Source organism: Hylaeus anthracinus, unplaced genomic scaffold, assembly GCF_026225885.1.
Source record: "Hylaeus anthracinus isolate JK02 unplaced genomic scaffold, UHH_iyHylAnth1.0_haploid 11994, whole genome shotgun sequence".
NCBI classification, from domain to species: domain Eukaryota; kingdom Metazoa; phylum Arthropoda; class Insecta; order Hymenoptera; family Colletidae; genus Hylaeus; species Hylaeus anthracinus.
Window position 1 is genome coordinate 141,112 of NW_026534341.1, and position 20,268 is coordinate 161,379.

The window sequence follows — 20,268 nt, forward strand, 5'->3', positions numbered from 1 at the left end:
CAAGGTTTGCTCTCGATTTAACGAGGAATCGGTTCGACATTTTTACTCTCGCCAGCCGTTCGTAAAATTGCAGAAAAGAAATTCTGGAATAAGAAGGTAGTGTTCACCGGCGGGAAAAGTGCGAGAGTATAAATTACCGAAAATAAAAGGAAGAGTTTGGGCACCGGCGAGGTGGAAATGCTTCCCCCCTCGTGGAAAAACGCGAGCACCGGAGGCGTAACTTCCGACGAAAGGTCATTCGGGAGCGACGTTATCTGGGAAGGAAGCCGGGTTCTGCGAGGAGAGAGTACGGTCACCTCGTAAGATCATTCACGACTCGGTAGCCCGGCTCGCGGAGAAAAAGTTCCGCAAGCACAGAGATTAGTATCTTACGCTGACCCCGTGTATCGACCTGAGGTTACCACATGCACCGCGGAATCGTGCTCGCTCTCGCCGCGCCGTTCCTCGTCTTCTTATCTCTATGCCTCTTCCACCGCCCCTTCCTTCCGGATTTTTTGACCTACGCCTCGCCATCGAGTAACTTTCTAAATTATGAGGAATTAAGAGGAAGTCGGGTGATACGGGGACCAGTCGCATTTAGACGCGGGAAAAGCCATGTAATTCAGTGAAATCGTTGTTGCGAGCTCTATTTATTCGATAACGATATTACTATAATTCAACGTTTTATTTTACTAGAAAAATCTCAGGGAAAAGATCGCAGCTTATTCGTGACATTTTACTAAAAAAAAAAAACAAAAAAAAAACAAAACTTTTAATTCATTCATTTAGCTCATTTCCAATAACACAACATTAGGGGCTCTACGACTTGAACAACTGCGGACCTTTAGGCGCGTCGAATTTACAGAGTTTTCGTAGCAACGTTACTGGAAGGTGGTCGGACGAGTATTTACAATAGCAACAGAGTTACGTCTCGGCAGGATCGCTGGTACATGAATCCGATACTTGATAGACGCACTTGTTTACGCGTTCGCTAGTTAACGCGAGTTGCGGTTTCTAGGTCAACGGTCGATATCATCGCTAGGCGAGGAACTCGATATTTAATAGCTGTATTGGACCAACAGATCCAGTATTTCATAGCTACGCCGTTATAAGTACACGGTTCGATGGGGTCGTAGGTAATATAAACTGAGCGTTTAATGGGTGCATCGGTACGGAGGATTTACAACTCGAAAACCATAATCATCTATAGCTTCACGACTCGATACAATCGCTTTGCATACAAACCCAATATTTATTTCGTACAACAGAGTCTCGATGAACATACGAAAAGAAGCAGTGTGCGCGATAGAATACCATAAAATGTCAACTATGTATTTCCTAGTTTATCATGTCATCGATAAATAAATATATTTATCAAGAGTGTAACAAAGGAGTGATCTCGATAGCCATTCCTTAAAGTACAAGAAAAGTAACCATTCGAATCGTAGAATCTTTAATCTCATCTATTATCTATTGTTCGAACGAAATTTTCTCCATGCCTGACGCGATCCTCTCTCTCTCTCTCTCCCTCTCTATTTATTTATTTATCTATCTATCTATCTATCTATATCTCTCCGTACTCATCGACTGCACCGATTAAATCGAAACTTGTTTTCGCGTATAGAAACGCACGTACCACGAGAAACGAAGGGCATTTTGAGTTTTCCATGTCGCGAACCATGGATGCGTTTCGCACGAGGCCGGCCGATCAATTCAATTCGAAGCCATTAACGATTCAGCCACGGTATAAAAACGATGCGCGTCGCGTTTGCTTTCGTTCGTTTCGGCTCGTCGGTTGCAATTACATAAATTTCCGAAACACGATCGAACGTGTAACCCCACGTTTTCCATGTCGCGTCAAAAGTCCGGAACATCTCTCTTGTCGCGTTTCCATCACGTTTATTCCATTCGCTATCGACCAATTTCGTCGTCGACGCGACGCCGACGTACCGGTTTCAACTAGAAATAGACTAACGCTTGAATAAAAGATAATCAGCTTTTGATTGGTATCGCATCCATCGTTTTCGATCCCTTGGATAAGTTCGAAGAAACGAGGCGACTAAACGCCGACGCAGACGCAGGGATTCCGAAAGGCTGCGCGCTGCGGGGATAATTACCAGACAGACGCATATGCAACAGACTTTAGCGTCGCTTGGTACACGTGATTCGCCGTAATAAGCAATTTTTGCGCCTCGCGTTCGCCGTTTCCGGTTCGTCGTTCAGTTCTCCTGGAATTGCCAAGAACCGGCAACTTCTTCGCGATGGAAACGACCGTGGAAGACGAAATCTCGGCTCAAACGTAATTTCGTTCAAGTTATCACGAATATAACGCGAGAGCAGCTCAAGGTTCAGGGATTTGACGAGATTGAAATTCTAGGCTCGACTATCAACAGAAACGGGAAATAAGCAAGGCCAATGAGAAACGTCGCTCATTTTCGCCAATTATTATTCCGTCGCGATACCGTGCGCGCCACTAGAAAGAAATTGCATCGTGGTTTAAATAAAAATTGCATTTTTACACCGGTAATCCCGTAGCTGTGTTTGTAACTTTCATTTCGTCGCGATTGTGTTGCGGCGCTCGGAAGAAATTGCCTCACGGTTCAAATAAAAATTGCGTTTCTGGCGTTCGTTGTTACAGGGACGCGATCGTAATTTTGCGCGATTCGTTTCCGGCCGCGAGCTACCACCGTGAAATACTTGTCTCGCCATTATTTCTATCTCGTCACCGTGCTAAAGCAATCACGGGTTGTATTTCGGAAAATGGTAGACGCGACCGAGAATTCGTGGTCTCGAATAAATAAGGAATACTTGAAACTTTCGACGATTCCCTCCGACCACCGAGCAAAATTATTTATTCGAAATGTCGTTATCGTGATTTCGACGTTCCTTCTCTCTAAATTCCGAGCAATTGGATAGGGTTTCAAATGAATTTTAGTCGTCCGAATGGTAGGTGTCGAAGCAAGTTTTCAAAAATATTACAACAGTCTGCGTATTCGATTCTTCTTTCTGCTGACTCGTTTATTGTTCCATGTCCATCACGAATCACCTTTACACCATTACACTGTTATTCAATCGTCATTGTCATCCCCTACGAGGGGATATAGCTTTTGATTTTGGTACAGGTTCGAGTTGGTCAAGGATCGCATCGACGATGACGTCCATTACTCGCTCTTCGACCGGAACTCGTTCGTTCGTCCTGGTTGCTTTCAAACTGTAATTTCTCTTTCGACAATTAACTAAATCAAGAGGCAAGGCGAATCGCGGGCGAAAGTTCTCGAGTTTGAACTGTCGGCGTCGCTCGTAAATCGAAGAGAGACTGCGGCACGAGCCACGGAATTTATGTCAGACAATTAGACCGCACTTAGAAATTGCAGCAGAGCTTTCCTTAATTTCCGTCGGAGGTCGAAGGTCACGCGTCCCAGAGGACAATTTCAGGGGTCCGCGTACGTGTTGTATGTACCACGCTCTCTCTCTTTCTCTCGGATAACCTTCCAACCCTCGAGGCGAGGATAAAGCGGAGGAACGGAAAGAAAGAAGACGACAGCGTATCTCGGTCTGTGTCCATCTCTGTGTCTGCGTCTCGTGCACGCAACACCGCAGTGCGGAGAAGCGTGAAGCCGGTTAATCGCAGTTTGCTCGACGAGCTAGCGTGGACCGGCCCTAACGCTGCGTGTGCACGCCCGGAAGCTTAAAACTCTCCTCGTAACGACGAGGGCACAACACGTCGTCGCCGACTACGTTTTAGCTCGGTTCTTTAATCGCTGTCGACCCTCCTCGAAGGGTTCTTCGTGTAAAAACGATTGCAGGGGTCGAGACTGATGGGATCCACGGATTTCAAGACATGCGCGACTCGTTGTTCTTTGGGTTACTCGCGAACAGGATTTACGGGGTTGGCTCGTAAATATATTCTTAAAATCGAACCAGTCCGCAAACATTTGCAAAGGAAGCTTTGCACAGGATTACTCGAGGGTCGTATAACGTCGACGTTCCGGCCAGGAATCAAAGGGAACGATCGTCGCAGGTGTACGAATGCCAGAGGACTCGACTCGACTCGACCGAGTCTCTTGAACGTACCTCCAGCGATACGTTCGTTTTTCGTTAATCCGACTGTCAGAGCCGTCTTTCCACGTAAAGCCATCGTCTGTTGCCTTTGATCCCTCGCACCACCGCGCCGACACCGACACCGACGCAACTCCACGTCCGTCAAGTACCCGCGTCTTCTTCGGAGGCTTCAACGTCAACGCGGTAAAGAGAAGTCAGCGAATTCGAGTAGATTTTTGTTACACATACCTGTATAAGGGAGAAAAAAAGGTGGCGACAACTCGAGGAGCTTGCTCTATTCGAGACCTCTCTTCGATTCCTTTACCCCGCGTACTCGAGTTAATAAACTCGATATATCGACAATCCTGATATCGTCACGCTTCCTCGCTCCCAAAGACCCGGTAAAAACTAATTTAAATAACGCCAAGCTGCGTTTCAATTCCTGATCCGCGTTTGATCTCTCGACCGCGATGAAGCAATCACCGCGCGCCCTCGCGGTCTTCGCGGACTGTTTTATTTTATTTTTTTCGTCCTCTCGTTCCTCGTTATTTTCGTTTGCCCGCGTTCTCTGCCATCGACAATCTTCATCGAGGCGCAATCATCTTTCGAAAGGTATCGGAAGGTCACGTTCCCCGGGACTGCACCGCGGGTTGCATGCGAACTGCAGCCCCTCCTCCGCCAGATAACCTTTGACTCCGGTGAGAATCCGGACCCGTTGCGAACAGACCGCTCTTTCAAAGGAACGAAACATATCGAGCGTTCCTTTCAGCTCGTTCCTTTTACATCGCGCCGGAATCAGAAATCCAGCGAGTTCGACAACACGCGGAGACCACCCTTGGAGCCTCTTTCGCACAGAGCCCCGTCTCGCTCGTGCTACGCTATCGACCCGACACTCGTGCGTTCACCGTTCCGCGATACCTACACTTTTTCCGTCACTCGTCACGGATCTTTGCTGCTTTTCGCGGATACACACCCGAAACACGTGAAATATCTCTATACGCGGCAGCGAGAGCGTAAATAGAGAAACGATTATTTTCAAATTCGACCGCGTTACCGGTCTTTACACGTCCGCGTCACGCGTCGGTGCCGGCGTCGCTTCGGATTGTAGCTTCGGAGACTCCGAGTAACCGCGATCGTACAGATACTTGTTGGCCATGAGAGCTGCAGCTACAGTACGGGCTTAGCGACCACGAAGAGGGCCAACAGACAAGACGAATGTGATTAAAATATAGTTAGCCCTGACTTTAGAAGCCTAAGATTAACGAGTGACAATCGTGCACTTGAATCGACCAAACTCGAGCGTTCGTATTCGTTTAATCGCAGCCAGTAGCTTTTTATAAAAGAAAATGGAACGAACCATTTTTCCTTGGCGAAAATACTGGCTGGACTGTTTGGCCGGTTAATCAGATTACGGTCGGCCGCATGTTTCGACGCGTTCCGCTGGGAGGACAACGGGTTGCTTTTCGGTATGATTACGGCGTACGTAATAGGATTGGGATAATTAAAAATCGATATTTTCGTTGCCTTTTTGGATGATAGAGAACGCGACGGCGTACACTGGTATTTATAGCCCGGCGGCACTGTCACGGTAACGATCCTAATAAACCTCTGAGCGTCGATGTTGCTTCGTAGTTTCGTGAAATTTGTCGAAGCGGGCCGCGGTAAATCGTGCTTAATTGGCACTATCACTTACGGATATAAAACACATTCAGCGGGGGCTATCCTTTTATTTTGTCACGAAACACCGTGACCCTAGAACGCGGCTATATTTTATAGACTTTTCTCGTCCCTCCTTTGTCGGATGGGAAATGTTTTTCGTTATTGAAAAATGGATACCCGAACGTGATATTTTATTCGAATCCGTACTCGCAGGGGCACGCGTAAATATCCTCGAAAAACTACGGAAGGGAAGAAAAAGAACCCATCTCTGCGTTGTTGTTTACCTTCGTTTTATCCCTCTCATCTCTTCGTACGATAGTTTTAATCGGTTGTGGCGACTTGTCAAAGCTAGCATTATGCTGTAATATCATGTATTATTGTACATTGTATTATTGTATCATGTACATTTTATATCGTGCTGTATTTTCCTGTAGTACGTTGTATTTTAAATTATTCTAAACTTTAGCTGACTGGTTAACAAAGGGAAACTGTTAGCTATCTTATAAAAAAACGTTTAGTCGTATCGCTCGTTCTTTTTTCCGATGACGTCGCGTAACGTGTCTTTTCATCGATGCTAAACACTGTTCGGATAGACGGTAGCTTTAATTATTTTCCCAGTCTCGATGCTCTCGCGAACAGGATAATACGTTTACAGAATATACTCGTTGGGTTGGTAGCCGCTCGAATAAACACGTACCGCACGAGCCGTCGATTCCTTTCGCAACGAAACAATACGATTCCCGTTATCGCTGGCGGCGGCGGCGGCGGCGGCGGCGGCGGCGGCGGCGGCGGCGGCGGCGGCGGCGACGACTCCTCCTCGAATATCGGAAACGACTGGCTCGGAAAACGGGGGGCGGCGAGAGAAAAGCCGCAAGTGGCGCGCAACGAGGGGAAAAAAGCTTCTCTCTTCTGTTCTCTTCTGGTCGTTGGAGCTCCACGTGTCTCCGACAGTCTCCGAGTTCCTTTCGTCGCAACGACTCCTTCGGAATTTATGCGAATCCAACCGCGCATAAACGTCCGCTCCTCGCAATCCAACGAAAAACGCTGTTCACCGATTTCTTATAGGTCGGTTGGCTGCTACCCACTCGCCGGAATGCGCGATTCCGCGCCTCCTTCGAACACTTGCTTCGCACCCATACCCATTTTCGATAAATTCCTATTAAACAATTTCTCCAACGATCTACCGTTGCGAGCCTGTTGGCCTATACCGAGTGCTTTTCGTTCCGTTTCTTGGCAAAAGGGTGCGGAATTCCAAATGCTTGGAAAGCCTAGAATGAATCAAAGTTTGTTCGAATCGGGCCAATTTCGATCGAAACGGAAGAAACGCTTTCGAGAACGGATACATAGCTGGAATTTCGCGTTGGCAAGTGTCTGTTCGATTAACCGATCGCCACTGTTGGAGCACGTAGCTCGCGTCTATAATTGCGTATTGGAGAAGGTAAGCGGTACGTTAACGCCACGCAAAACATGATAACGCTAAGACATATTCCCAGGCAGTTTCTCGCGAGTCGAAGGTAGCGGTATGTCAACAGTTTCTCCAAAGCATGGCCAGGAAAACGTAGTAACGCGTTCGAAACTGCAAACATCCGTAAAGCGCAATGTTCTCCGGCAAACTTGCCACGTTTCCGCCGCAATTTACTCGTCGTTCCGCGAACAAGTTTCGAAGGGGTTTGAGAACGGGAGGAGGTGCAAGTTCGCACAGGTCGTCGTCGATGCATTCGCGAGAATAAATTCGCAACGTCCCCCGCGGTGAATAATTCACGTGGGAGTCGCGCGTCTATGATCTGCCGCGAATCGGCCGTAACGCGGAACCGATACGCGCGCGGCGCGCGGCGGAGGGAACGCGAGACGCATCTCGTACGTTGCACGGAATGCATTAACGTTGCAATGAAACCACGCGGGACCCGGTTCGAGCAGCTTCCATCATCTTCCGCCGGTGGGAAGGTTGTTTCCCGATTTTCCTCGAGGTTTCACGCTTATCCGGATCCGCTTTCAGTCCTCGGCGCGCTTCCTGCGGGAGAAACCACCCTCGGGCCATTCTCTGTTTTCTGCTCGTCGCACTTCAGCCTTGCCTGACGACAGACGACAGCGAAACAGGCTGTGAGTCCTCCGCCTCCTCGGTTTTCTATTTGTTTTCGAGGCGTCCGCTTGATACGCCACCGCCGCAGACACGGTATTCCGTTCAACGGCGCGCGCTGGCTTCCGTTTGCGACCACCGTGGACAATCGCCGAAGACGACCATGGAAAATAGTCTCGCCCCAGACCTACGGAGGATCAACGACCAACGACTTATTCTTTCACCGTTGCAACAGAGACGGAAATCGTCCAGGAATACGCGCAACAATATTCAAAGCAAGATTTTCCTCTTCAATTTTTAGTCAATTTTTAATCCGTGCAAACGTACCTACAAAAATTGAACTTTTCACAATTTCAATAGGAATTTGTTCTACTGTGCAACTATTATGACACGAGGCGACGAAACAAACCCTGGAGAACCGAGCAACGAGAGGGTTTTAGAGAACGGGTGCGCGGTTATTATGAAAGAGGGATTATAAGAAGGGAGGGAAGCATGGAACCGGAAGGAGATAAAGATTAAAATAATGGAAGAGCGAAGAAAAACAAAGCAAGTTAGCAGAGGTCACGAACGAGACGGAGAACGGGCGAGCCTAAGGGAGGAAAAAGGGTCCAAAGAAGCGGAAGAGCGTATTCGTTTCCGCCGTAATCGTAAGAGCTGCTTCGCAGCACGCGACGACTAATGGAATATCCTTGTACGACGCGACGCGACGCGGACCAATTCGGAAGAAGCTGTCGTGGAAGTCAGCCGCGGACGATGAGACTTCGAAATGCGAGCTAGAGAGAAAAAAGAGTTCGAAAATGAACCACGGTGTTTTATGCTAATTGAAAAATTTATGCTGTCGTACTTTGTACTCGTAATCGGTGTTAATGTTAACCCATTCCTTGTACGGATGCTTCGATCCGATTCCACTCGCCACGCTTCGCTCCGTTTCGAAATTCCTAGCTATTCGACGGGATTCTTTTTCGATCGAATATTCGTTGAAACTAAAACTTTATGCCATCCACGGATTTCCTTCCGTATCCCATTGTACGAAAACGACCGACACCTCTACGATGTTCCCCGCTTATCGCCTGCGTTTCCATTCGCAGAAATTAGCGGTAAAAGTGGAGAAGACAGGAGCAGAAATAGAAGGATATAATTTTTTATCGCCTCCTATTACCGCTCCCATCGCCATCGATGCCAACGGTTTCAGCAGGCTACTCCCTGAGTCTCTACCTCTGTCCGTTTCGAAGAACAGCAACGCTCTCGCAAACTTTAATTTTCAGAATCGCGATACGAATACGCGTTGGCAATCGGAGTAAAACCGAGCCTCTCTCGATTCGAGATATCGAAGTAGTCTCGAGCATCGCTATTCCCTAGGATCGTATTAACGACGTCTGTGTTTTCTTACATTGTAACGGACAAAATGCTGAATCGGTGCTGGCTTATCGCGCTGATGAAGCGGGAAACTGAGAGAATCGACGATAAAAGAACGAGAGGACTCGCTCTCTCTCTCTCTCCCTCCGTGTGCTCCAATTGGCTGGGAATAAATTTGGTCAAGCGCGAGTGGCCAAACATTCGATCCAAGACTGCCAGGAAATCTGATTTCCACCTGAATGGATTCTCGCGAGTTATCGTCTCAACATTATTCTGTTTCGTTTATGAGAAAAGTGTGAAAGAAACAGGCTCCGGTGCGGCCGGACGGTTTCCATCGTCAAATTTAACGCAACGGACGATTAGACGATTACGCTTTCAACGTTTGCTTAGAAAACAATTGTTGTATGCTCGCGGAACGCACGGTCGTTGTTCGAATCGGCAAAACTCGAAAAATGAAAATTGTAATTTAGAATTTTTTTTCAATGGAATTAAAGAAAATTTCGTCGATTTTTGACGATTTCAACCATTCTGCTCTGCGAATTATCTAAGCAACTTGTGATTTCACCACAACATCAAGTATTTCAAATCCATAGATATGGACATCCGTGGTATGTCGAACGAACCTCGAAAGTTCTCGCAAAGCGAGTACATAGCGGTATCTCGAGAAGTCGAGTAGAGTCGCGTGGCGTCGCGTGGCGTCGCGACACAACGCGAAAAACCGAAAGATTCTTTACAACTGTTTATAGTCGCTCGTCTCGGGGCGACGAAATGACCGTGGTGCTCCCTCCGGGAGCAATTTAACTTCCGTTTTCGAGAGTTTTGTAGATCTTGTAGACGAGAGTTCCTGAAACTGTCCAATTCCATTTATCCGACAAGATGGACGATCCGGCTATGACTTGCCTCTTCGAACGGAACGGACCCCTTAACGATCTCGATCGACGACCGATCAAAAATAACTCGGCTGCTCTCAAACGCCAGCAATTTCACTTAAATTTAATTTCGACGCGCGTTTACTGAAAATCAATCATCTTTTTCCTCCTCTAAGCATCTGTAACGCTACGGTAGAGCAACCTTGCTGCGAATCAATTTGTCCAAGTTTTACGGTTAACCGTTTCGGTGCTTCCCCTATCTCGTAGCTTCTTCGATCCAGACAATTTATTGGGTTGTTTAGAAAGTTGGTGGGAATTTTTAAGAAAAATTCAAAGGCACATTTGACACATGGTAAGGAATTCGAGTCGAACATGAAAAGTACGAGTCAGGCGCGTCGTATAAACATGCATAAAGGATTTTATACCTGTCTGTATGCACACGAGGTCCCAGATTAAATCGTAGGCCAACGGGTTAAACAAGTGCCCTTTTGTTCCATAACCCTTACACACGTACGATGACGACTACCGACAACGAGATCACTTTTACCCCTCCAACATAGCGTTACATTTCCGTCGATTTCTCTCGCGAAAACCTCGTAAATTTCTTTATCCGTTTAAAAATACTTCCGTATTCCGACGAGCGCGCGTTCAAGTTTAATTTTACCTCAATTATTTCGCGACCTTTAGGGCGGTGAAACGGGTGTCCCGAGCTCGCAAACGGCCTCGAATTTTAATTACCGCGAACTATCCCGCGTCTCGACTCGCATAATACGTGCCTGCACCCCCTTCAGCGTGACACGCGTGGATAAAAAGAACGAAGGGTTGCCGAGAGCGGGGAAACAAAGAGATTCGTAGCCGCAGCGGGAACTTTTATATCGAGAGACGTCTCCCTCGAAGAATCGCGCGTGTCGACAGCAAAATTTATTTACAGACCCGAGAGACGGGGGAACGATATTATTTCGTTTCGACTCGCGTGTTTAATAAGTGCGACAGACAGATGTGAATTCGAAGCGTCAAAGTTTCGCGTTAGTTGTAGTTATTGTAGGGACCAACTACGGTCAGGACGATGTCGAATCGTTTCCGCGCATTCGACTATTCGTTCGAACGGTGAAATATTTTTCGCTAACGATCGCCAGAAATTGGGCTCTTACGAACAACGACACGGATTAGGTGACGGAGGCGACATTCCGTGAAAAATAACATTCGGAATATCTCGTAAAATACAGCGGAGGGCGACGTACAAACGTACGCGCATCCAGCCGCATCCGCGTCCAACGAATTTAGTAACCGGGATTTGTTCGTATTTCAACTAAAAACATCGACAAATTCAAGCAGAAAAAAAATACGGTGGGATATAGGGTTAAATTTTGACCGATAACAATGCGTCCCGTCGCGTCTATTGTATTCGGCGGCCAGGGAAAAGTAAAAATGGAAAAATTGTTTTCGGTCGACTAACGGTTTCGGCTTCGAAGCTCGTTAGGTCGACGACGGAAACGCAATTTCGATTTCGTGAGCCGTTTCTGCTCTCTCTGCTCGTTTCATCCCCTTTGAAAGATCTCGACGAGCCTGGTGGTCCGGTGGCGCGGTGCATAAAGTATGACGCAATCACATGCGCGCCAGACTAATAATAATAAGAGGGGTGTGGACGGGTTCACGCGTGACACGCGTGGCCACCCCCTAACGCCTAACACAATGTAACTTGCTCCGAAAGCGACATCGTAGAAACAAAAGATTCAATTTTACAGAGACACGGCGCGGCGCGGCGCGGCGCGCGACGTCATTCCGTGTCCCCTTCATGTTGCGTCGACGTCGCTTGGTTTCTCTCGACGAGGGTAGTTCACGGCACTAACGAGCTACCCCCTTCGATACGAACGCGAAACAGGCTCCCTGGTACGAGCCCGCACCACCCCGCAACCCTCTGCGCCTGGTTTTCGGTGGTAATGCGCGTTTCCTTCCTTCTGGCTGACTATAGCTCGCAAAGGGACGAAGACGGGACACGTTGATGTCGTTCGGGGCGAAAGCCACATCGACGCGACGCGACGCGACGCAACTGGGGGACCAGACCGAACGAGAGAAATAGACAACAACGGCGGAGAATGTTTTTATTGGATTGTCCGGAAAGTTGGTGGCAATTTTTAAGAAAAATTCACAGGAACATTTGAATTTTCATATATATATTCAGTGATTTAAACAAGTACCATTTTGTTCCATAACCTTTACACCTTTTAACCCTTAAATGGTCCAAGTTTCAAATTCGACACCGGACTCGTAAATCGAATTCTTCACTTGCAAATGGTCTGTTTTAATATTTGCATATTGTTCTTTTCAACAAAAGTTACAAGAATAAACGTCAACTGTGAACATTGTTCAAATAATAAATGCATTGATATTTTTTTTAATTTAATTTACACGTGTTATTTGTTTTCATCCATTCCGGTATATTCGAACCTGTCAGCCGATACAATGTACTCTAGAAACATAGTTGCTCCGATGATCTCGCAGCCAAAGTAAAAAGCAACAAATATCGAGCTTTTTCAATTCCCTGTTGTTCGACTGAAAAGAACCAATGAATATTTTAAGTTCATTTTTCGTGAATTTTTGTCCCCACTATGAAGATAAAAAAATGATACGAACCATCCATGGCTCGATCCAGAACATTCCGCGTGTTATTTATATCGAATCTGGAAAAATCGACCGCGTATATAACGCGTTTGTGTGAACGGACTTTGCCTTTCTTAAAAATAACATTTTCTTACGAAACCGCTCGTCTATTATTCCCGGCATCGATCTAGAAAGGCTTCCGATCATCAGAGCTCCGTACACTCCCAAACGAGGGCTTTAAGGATAACTTTAATTAAGAGTTTAACTGGAATTAGCGTTAACGAGGACTTTGCCGAGATCAAATTTTCATTATCCCGTATCCCGACGATGAAAGTGCAATTTATTCGCTTATGAAGTTATCTGTGATCCGGCGCACGATAGAAATTCAAAAGAAACGTAAGGAGACAAACGACAAACGAGATACGTACCGCGAGGCAACGGTGGCGGAAGTAAACGCGAATACCATCAGGAGGACGAAGGGACATCGAACGACGAGAGGACGCTGATGTATAGAAAGGAAGGTGTTCCGAGATGCAAACAAGTCCGCGGAATCGAGAGTGGAAAGAGAAAGGGAAATGCAACGAGCGAATAAAAATGGAGGAAGACGAGCGGAGTAGAGCGGGACGGACAGCTATCGCGGAAGGGTCGATACGCGAGAATAGAAACAAGATGGTTGTCTACGTTACAAAGCGGCATAGGCGGTGATAAAGATGCAAAGAGAAACGGACAGGTGTACGGAGGAAATCACGATGGTCGGGAAAAATGAAACGGGGAGAAAGAAAATCATAGAACAAAGAACGAGAGACAGATGTAGGCGAGGGTATACGAAAAGAGTGGTGAAATTATACAGGAATAAAGTATGCAGCGCAGACAGGTGGAAAGTAGATTACAATGGTCTCGAAAAGGGTAAAATGAAACGCGGAGCGACATCCGAAACATGAAAGTAAATCGAGAAGGACGGAAACACGGACGCGATGGATCAAAAAGGGCAGAGACGGAACGAATGAAAAAAATGAAACAAAAATAAAAAAGAAGAAGAACTCTCATGGAGAAAGCTACCTTTCGCAGAATAAAGAAAAAACCTCCGAGACGTGCGAGAGAATGTCCTGCAAAGAGCGGACAAGAAGAAGAAACAAACGAAGAAAATCGTAACAAGGTAGAAAAAGTGACGGGGACGGAGACGAGGGAAAGGAAAAAAGAGGGGATCCGCCCTTGTGGACTAGACACAATAGGACACGCACAATGCCACGGTGGATAAGGGAGGAACGCGGACGAGTGGCGTAAGAAGACAGGGTGGTTAGGGCGAAAGAAGAAAACGAGGGAAAGGAGGACGCGGCGTGCAAACCTTGGCGTTTACCGCAGCGTTCTTCGATCCGTGGATGTTATCGACGAGGTATATGTATACAAGTCTCGTTTGTACGATTTTCAATCTCGATACAGCTATGTACGAATTACAACCAAATAGGAAACGTAACACCGCTACACTTTCCTTCCGTTTATCAGCGTTTTAAAATCGATCGAGGAAATCGGTAGACCTCGTCTATCATGCGTGACATTCACGGCGAGACCATTCACGGCGCAGTCTATAAAGACCGCCTTTAAAGCGGACAATGCGCATTATGTACCTCTGGACGGAGGCTGATTTTATTGCATCGCATAAATCTCCTTTCAACGACGCGTATATTGGTAATAAATCATGTACGTCGGCGCGGAAGAACGGGCCGAGGATTTAAGAGTGCGTAGCGTAAAAAAATGTTTGGTTGACACAAGTTCTCGCGGATCAGCTTTGTCCAACGGAGAAAGTAATTTTTCGCTCGATAAAATAACACAAACGTCGATGAGTATCTTTAAGCGGTAATAGCGATAATCGTATACAGTCGGTCTCGTAAATATTCGTACCCTCTGTCCAATTTAAATGGCAGGCTTCACGTTTTCAAATCAATTTTCTGTTATAAATATATACATGAATAAACTTGACGCACATGCATATATTTACAATTATTACAAATTAAATTAGACAAATTTCTTGAATAAATATAGAGGGTATGAATAACTTGTAGGACTGACTGTATATTCGAGTGAAATTTAAAAAAAAAAAAAAACAAATCGATGCAAATAGAGACGAAAAACGATCGAGTTTACGTGGTCCGTGAACGGATTTAAGGGACGACTTGAAATATAATAACGATAACCTCGATACGAGGGGAAAAAGTACGAGTTCGTGCCGCGCGAAAGCACGCCTTTCAGCCGTGTGGACCACCGATCAATTATTCGAATGGAAAGCTTAGTCTATATCGTGGAAGTTTATCGAATCGTGGCAATGCACGGAAATGCATCGACGAGAGGACGCGCGCACGAATGCTTAGACCGGTTCGCTGGTAGCGTCGCGAGATCGAGGCACGAAAATTCGCGATAAATCTCGCGGCTGACTGCCGGAACATACACGAGGAACAGTCATTTCCGGGGAACTTCTGGTCGACGGACCAAGAATACTCGAGAGAGGAGAGAATCGATCGACTTCTGTCGCGCCGGAACGATGGCTTCCTTGTTATCGATGCGAAACATCAGCGGTCTGCAGAAACGGAGCGCACTTACCTCGATCGAAATCGCCTCGCCTCGCCTCGCCTCGCCTCCCCACGCTTCGCTTCGTTTACGTTGCACGCGCAATTTTTCGAACCCCGTAATACCGTGAGAATACCGCGAATAACTTTTAACGACCCCGATCAAATATCTTTTAATATACATCGCAGTTTGTCCTATTCGCGATAGCGATTTCAAATTTATTCGATGGACGATGACAACAATTTCGAGTAATTTTTTCTGTGTCTGTTACGTGGATAGAAATAATGAAAAATGGACGCGAATGCGAATGCGAATGCGAATACTCACCGAAATCGAATGGATGAAACTGCCGAGACGGAATCACGGTATCCTGCGAACAAACGAATAAAAGCATCACAATGGCTGTTTACCGAATGAAACCATGCGACAGTTTGACGAACCAATCAGACATTTCGAAACTAAAACGTGGAATTTCGTTTATTTTTCAAAACGATTGGCTCGACACATGCGGCGAAAGGCGAAAATGTAATTTTCATTGTCGAACGTTCTCCGCTATGCACCGCTCGTTGACTCGCACACCTACTACGATCCGAGTCACTAATCCGTGGCTGTTTACTTCCAACGGATTCTAATGGTTTCTCGCAGTGTACGATATCGCTTCGCGTTAGAATATCGAATAACGATGTTCGCGACGGATAACGGAGCGAGCAAGAAGCGAGCATTACTTAAAAATTACGCTTTTTCGAGGATCCGGCGCGTTTCAAGGACGAGCCTCGTCTCCCAAGGGTTCCCTCGAGGACCTTTTCATTCCCCATCGGAAACTTATAAAACGCTGATCTGGTACATTTCGTGCAGCCAATTTATTACCCCCGGTTTCTACCCTCTAGCTCCAGCTATCTAGCAGCTTCTCTCGTTCACCGCAATTTTGTATCAATCGCTCCTGAGGTTTTTCACATTTTCCCCGCTCGATCTCCATTGGGGTCGCGGCGAAGCGATCGCCACCAATATGCAAAGCGTGACAATGCGTTAGAAAATTCATTTTATCGTAGCAACCGCGCGTTGCAACGCTGAAATTTGCATGCGATGATTATTGCGCGAAACCGTAGCCATTCAGTTCGTTCGTCACGGTGCTCGATATACGTCAAAAGAGCCAACGAAATTTTCACTCTGCGATGTCTGATATTTCCGTTTGCATCCTCTATTACGCGCTCTGTTTCTTTCTCGCGCTTTTGTCGCTTTTCGTGCGCACTCCAGGATTCAAATACGGATTCTCGCACGTTCTTCGAACCGACGCCGACGCGAAGGCCCACTGGAACGAACAAAGAATAGTTCAGCCATCGATTTTTACGGGCCGTTTTCCGGCAGGCAAATCGTGACAATTTCGCCGATCGTCGATGCGGAAAATGAGTTTCAGCGCGACGGCAAGTTTGTCGGGTATTCGCGAGTCGTTCTGGAAACCTCGGAAGAGATACGATCCTCTCTGTTTCACGGAGAACGCGCGTTCTACACGGTCGAGAATAAAAAAAAAAAGTCAAACGATCGCGTGGAAAAACGACGGACATGAAAACTTTCGAAATAACAAAGTTTCGCGTGCCTTTTCGCGAGGCTCCGAGTTTACGAGGACATCGAAGAATCGAAGAGAATAGAGGTTACCGATGCTCCCGGTACTCGACGCGACGTCTTTGTAAAACGTAAAAATGATATTAAAGTGAAAGTCCGAAGACACTCTGTCGAGAGGCGCGAGGGGTTGGCAAGTTGACAAGTTGGCATGCTTAGAAGGGACAGATGCAGCTTCACCTGGCAATTACAATGGTGGTCATCTTGACCCTTGACCCTTCCCACCTTCTCCCAAGGGTCAAAAACTGAAATGGTTGACAAAAGTGGTTCTGTTCCAACAGAAAATGACCATTCGTAAATCTGCGAATGTTGAAAACTCGAAGCAAATCCGCAGCTGAGGTTTCGTCGATTCCGTCGATTTCGAGCAAAGTTCTTTGTTCAAAAGTAGCGATAAGTTTCTGCGGGAAATTACCGCCGCGGAAATTGCATCGCTAGACGGAAATCACACGTTGCACTTGCTCACGGTTCGACCGACATCGACCATCGATTTACGAGACTTGGTTTGAAAGCAAGATCAGCCGGAAAAAATCGGTTAACGTACAATGCTTTTTCCCCGGGAAATCCGATTGTCGCGGAAAAGTGATTCGCGTCGCGTATCGTTCAAGTTCGTCGACGCGATTCTTTCGTAATCAGATCCTTTCGCAAGGATCTCCACAACTAGTTTACTCTTTCATTTTTACGTTTAATCGTTCGCTATTATCTTTCAACGATTTCATGGGAATCCGTTGGATAGAATCAATTAAAACGACGCGATTCAACTGGTCCGATCTTTCGATGTAATCGTGGAAAAAACCGCCTATGATTCGTCGTTACAATTAAATTAATAAATTGCATTGTTGCCTGCCGAAACGTTTCGCTTTATAACCGTCCTCATTATACGATTGCCTTTATTAAAAATAACGCGTTGCAAATAAACGATATCGGATAAATTTAGTCCATGTGTCGCGCGTGTTGCACACATTCGTCGCATAACCATACGGTACTCTGATGTTTCCAATCGTCAAGTATCCCCAATTTAGCTGCAAACTAGCTCGATCTAGATTAATCAAAGTTTTCCAGCCGATCGTTATCGTTGCATTCTCGTACTTTGAAAATAACGATAGATCTTTGCCGTGCCAATACGCCAAACGTTTCTCTTTCGTCCCCTTTTTCATGAGACACGGTATATTACGTTTCCCGTGGATTTTCAATACGGATTACGGCATTCTCGGTTGAATACGGAACGTTAATAAATAAAGTATCGCGCGATATTCTATTTTGTTGGGTTGTCAGGACGTCGAGATCCGGTACAGCTTCGCGAATCATGTCTTATCGATATCTTCGACCTCGATACATCTAAATACTCCGGTTCTCTCGAATCTTTCTCGACTCGAACCGAAACGAACAATTCGTTTCCCTTGGCGATATTTACTCCTTTCGAAGCGTAAAAATATGCACAACTTTGCTGTTTGCGATTTTCGTTGAGACGGCCAACCGTTAACGATCCCAAAGGTGTCGAATGCCGAGAAGAAGAAACGGTCAAGATTAAGCGTGGCGCGATTCAATTTGCACCCGATCATTTTCGCCCCGCGAAATAGCGGCCGTTTAACCTTCTTCGTAGCGATGGAAAAAACTGGTCTATTCGGTGCACCGTGCATTCACCGCGTACGAAGAAATTCCACTCGAAAATTACGCGAGAAAGAACCGGAACACGTTTAGATCCCGCGCAGCAAAGGGAGAACTTGAAACGAGAGAGAAAAAGGCGACGAGGAAATTCCGAGGGCGACACGGGATGGCCGGAAAATGGTGGAAATCGGGATTTGCCCGTCCCGCGCAGATCGTTAGAAATTTCAAACTATCGTTCGTCTCGCGCTAATATGCTGCGTTATGCTGTATTATCGTAAAAATGATTTTTAAGTTGAATTTTTAAACAATAGCGACCCCTTAAGATTTGAAAAGAGCATAGAAGCACAGAATGCAGCGTACGGTTAAACGAATCTGCGATATCAACCGGATAGATTGCGACCGTTTCCAACGGCGTCGGCGCGGCGCGGCTCGGGTGTGTCGAATTTCAAGAGGAAACAGAGGATCGGGCAGAGCTGGAAACGGTGTTTCGGTGAAAGTAAAATAGAAAACTAAAAAACGCTCAAAAGCGAATGAATGGAGCAAGACAAATAACGTGGGCGAAACATTCGAGACTGGAAGGGAGTAAAAACGGGGAACGAGCGAAAGAATAATTGATCGAGCGGCAAACAAATTATACGAATAGAATCGAACAAGTGGAGAAGCTGAGAAATGAAAAGTTGAAGGAATCGAGCGCGACGCGATAGTTGGATTCGATGAAAGGAACGCCGCGCCGCGCCGCGCCGCGCCCCGGTCGCGAAGCAGGAGAACAGACGTCACGGAATCGTAGTCATCGTTTCGAGATCTATTAAAAAAATAATAATAATTTTATTCTACCGCGTACCGTTTCACAAAAGTTTGCCTATACCGTGCGGTTAAGCGGCCAGACAAAGTTTCGGAAACACCGAGTTAGCGGACAAGTTCTAGTTAGTACGAATAAACCGTTAGCGTTTAAGAAAACAAAACGAGTCGATTCTCCGTACCGTGAAAGCAAAATCCTCCGCGGGACTGTTTCGGGAACGAACGAGGAGAGAAGACGAAGACGAAGGAAACTGGGAAAGCGAGAGAGTGGAAAAGACGAGAGAGTCCGAGAGAACCAGCGGAAAAGTCACGTAGGCCGCTTTGGTCCGACGATGACGACAGAGACCAGGCTGCTTGTTGGTGCTCTTGCAGTCGTCGAGACATCGAATTATCGCAAAGTTTCCAACGGGGACGGAATACCAATGAATTCGGCGGTTCCATCCGCTGTTCGATGCGAGGATATCGGCCACTGAACGTCCAACTAGCGAAAATGTTGGATTGCTAGTCTGCTTCCCCCATCCCGAGTCTTCTTTTCGTGCAACTTTTCCTCCACGGGGAGTTTCTTTCGAATCTTCCCTTAATTTCGCATTACCGAACCGATGATCCCCCGGAGCCTGAGCTCCGAGCACCACGCGCGTTCAACGATACGGTTCGATGACCGGCTGACAAGCTTTCCGTTATATCATTTCTGTCGTTGACGACGCTCTGCTCAAAATTCTGCCTGAATCTACTCGTGACTTGTTCGAGTACAAACCACGTTCGTTATTAGGGAAACGTCGGCGTCGCCTCGTCAGCATGGAAAGTAGATTCGTCAGGGTTTCGAGGAACAGGCTAATGCTAAATGCTGACTTTGGCTGCTGCTTACGCACCGTGTCTAGTTTCGTCTCTCCATCGATAAATAATTCCCCTCGTTGATCAGCCAACATCCAACGTGTTTATCTATTTAGCGCATCTCGTACGTGATTGCAGCGACGGAACCATACGCTAATACCTATGGACCGATATACACGTTAAGTTGCCGTTGAATCGGATTCGCCGCTCCGCTTCGAGATATACATATACATATACATATACATATACATATACATATACATATACATATAC

The 20,268-nt window shown here is 46.5% G+C and overlaps 1 protein-coding gene across 6 annotated transcripts in view; it reads right to left on the reverse strand.

The window, feature by feature from the left end:
* Positions 1-20,268, reverse strand: part of LOC128888713 (prolyl 4-hydroxylase subunit alpha-1) — a 176,095-nt gene that overhangs the window by 51,360 nt on the left and 104,467 nt on the right. For 4 of the 6 annotated variants that reach the window (XM_054145790.1, XM_054145791.1, XM_054145788.1 and 1 more), the window contains one exon: positions 15,472-15,514. The exons of the other annotated variants lie outside the window; for them this stretch is intronic. Coding sequence is in view for 1 of the 4 variants with exons in the window: in XM_054145788.1 (XP_054001763.1) it covers positions 15,472-15,514 (43 nt within the window). In the remaining 3 variants the exon portion in view is untranslated. The remainder of the gene's footprint in view (positions 1-15,471; positions 15,515-20,268) is intronic. 6 annotated transcript variants of the gene reach the window in all.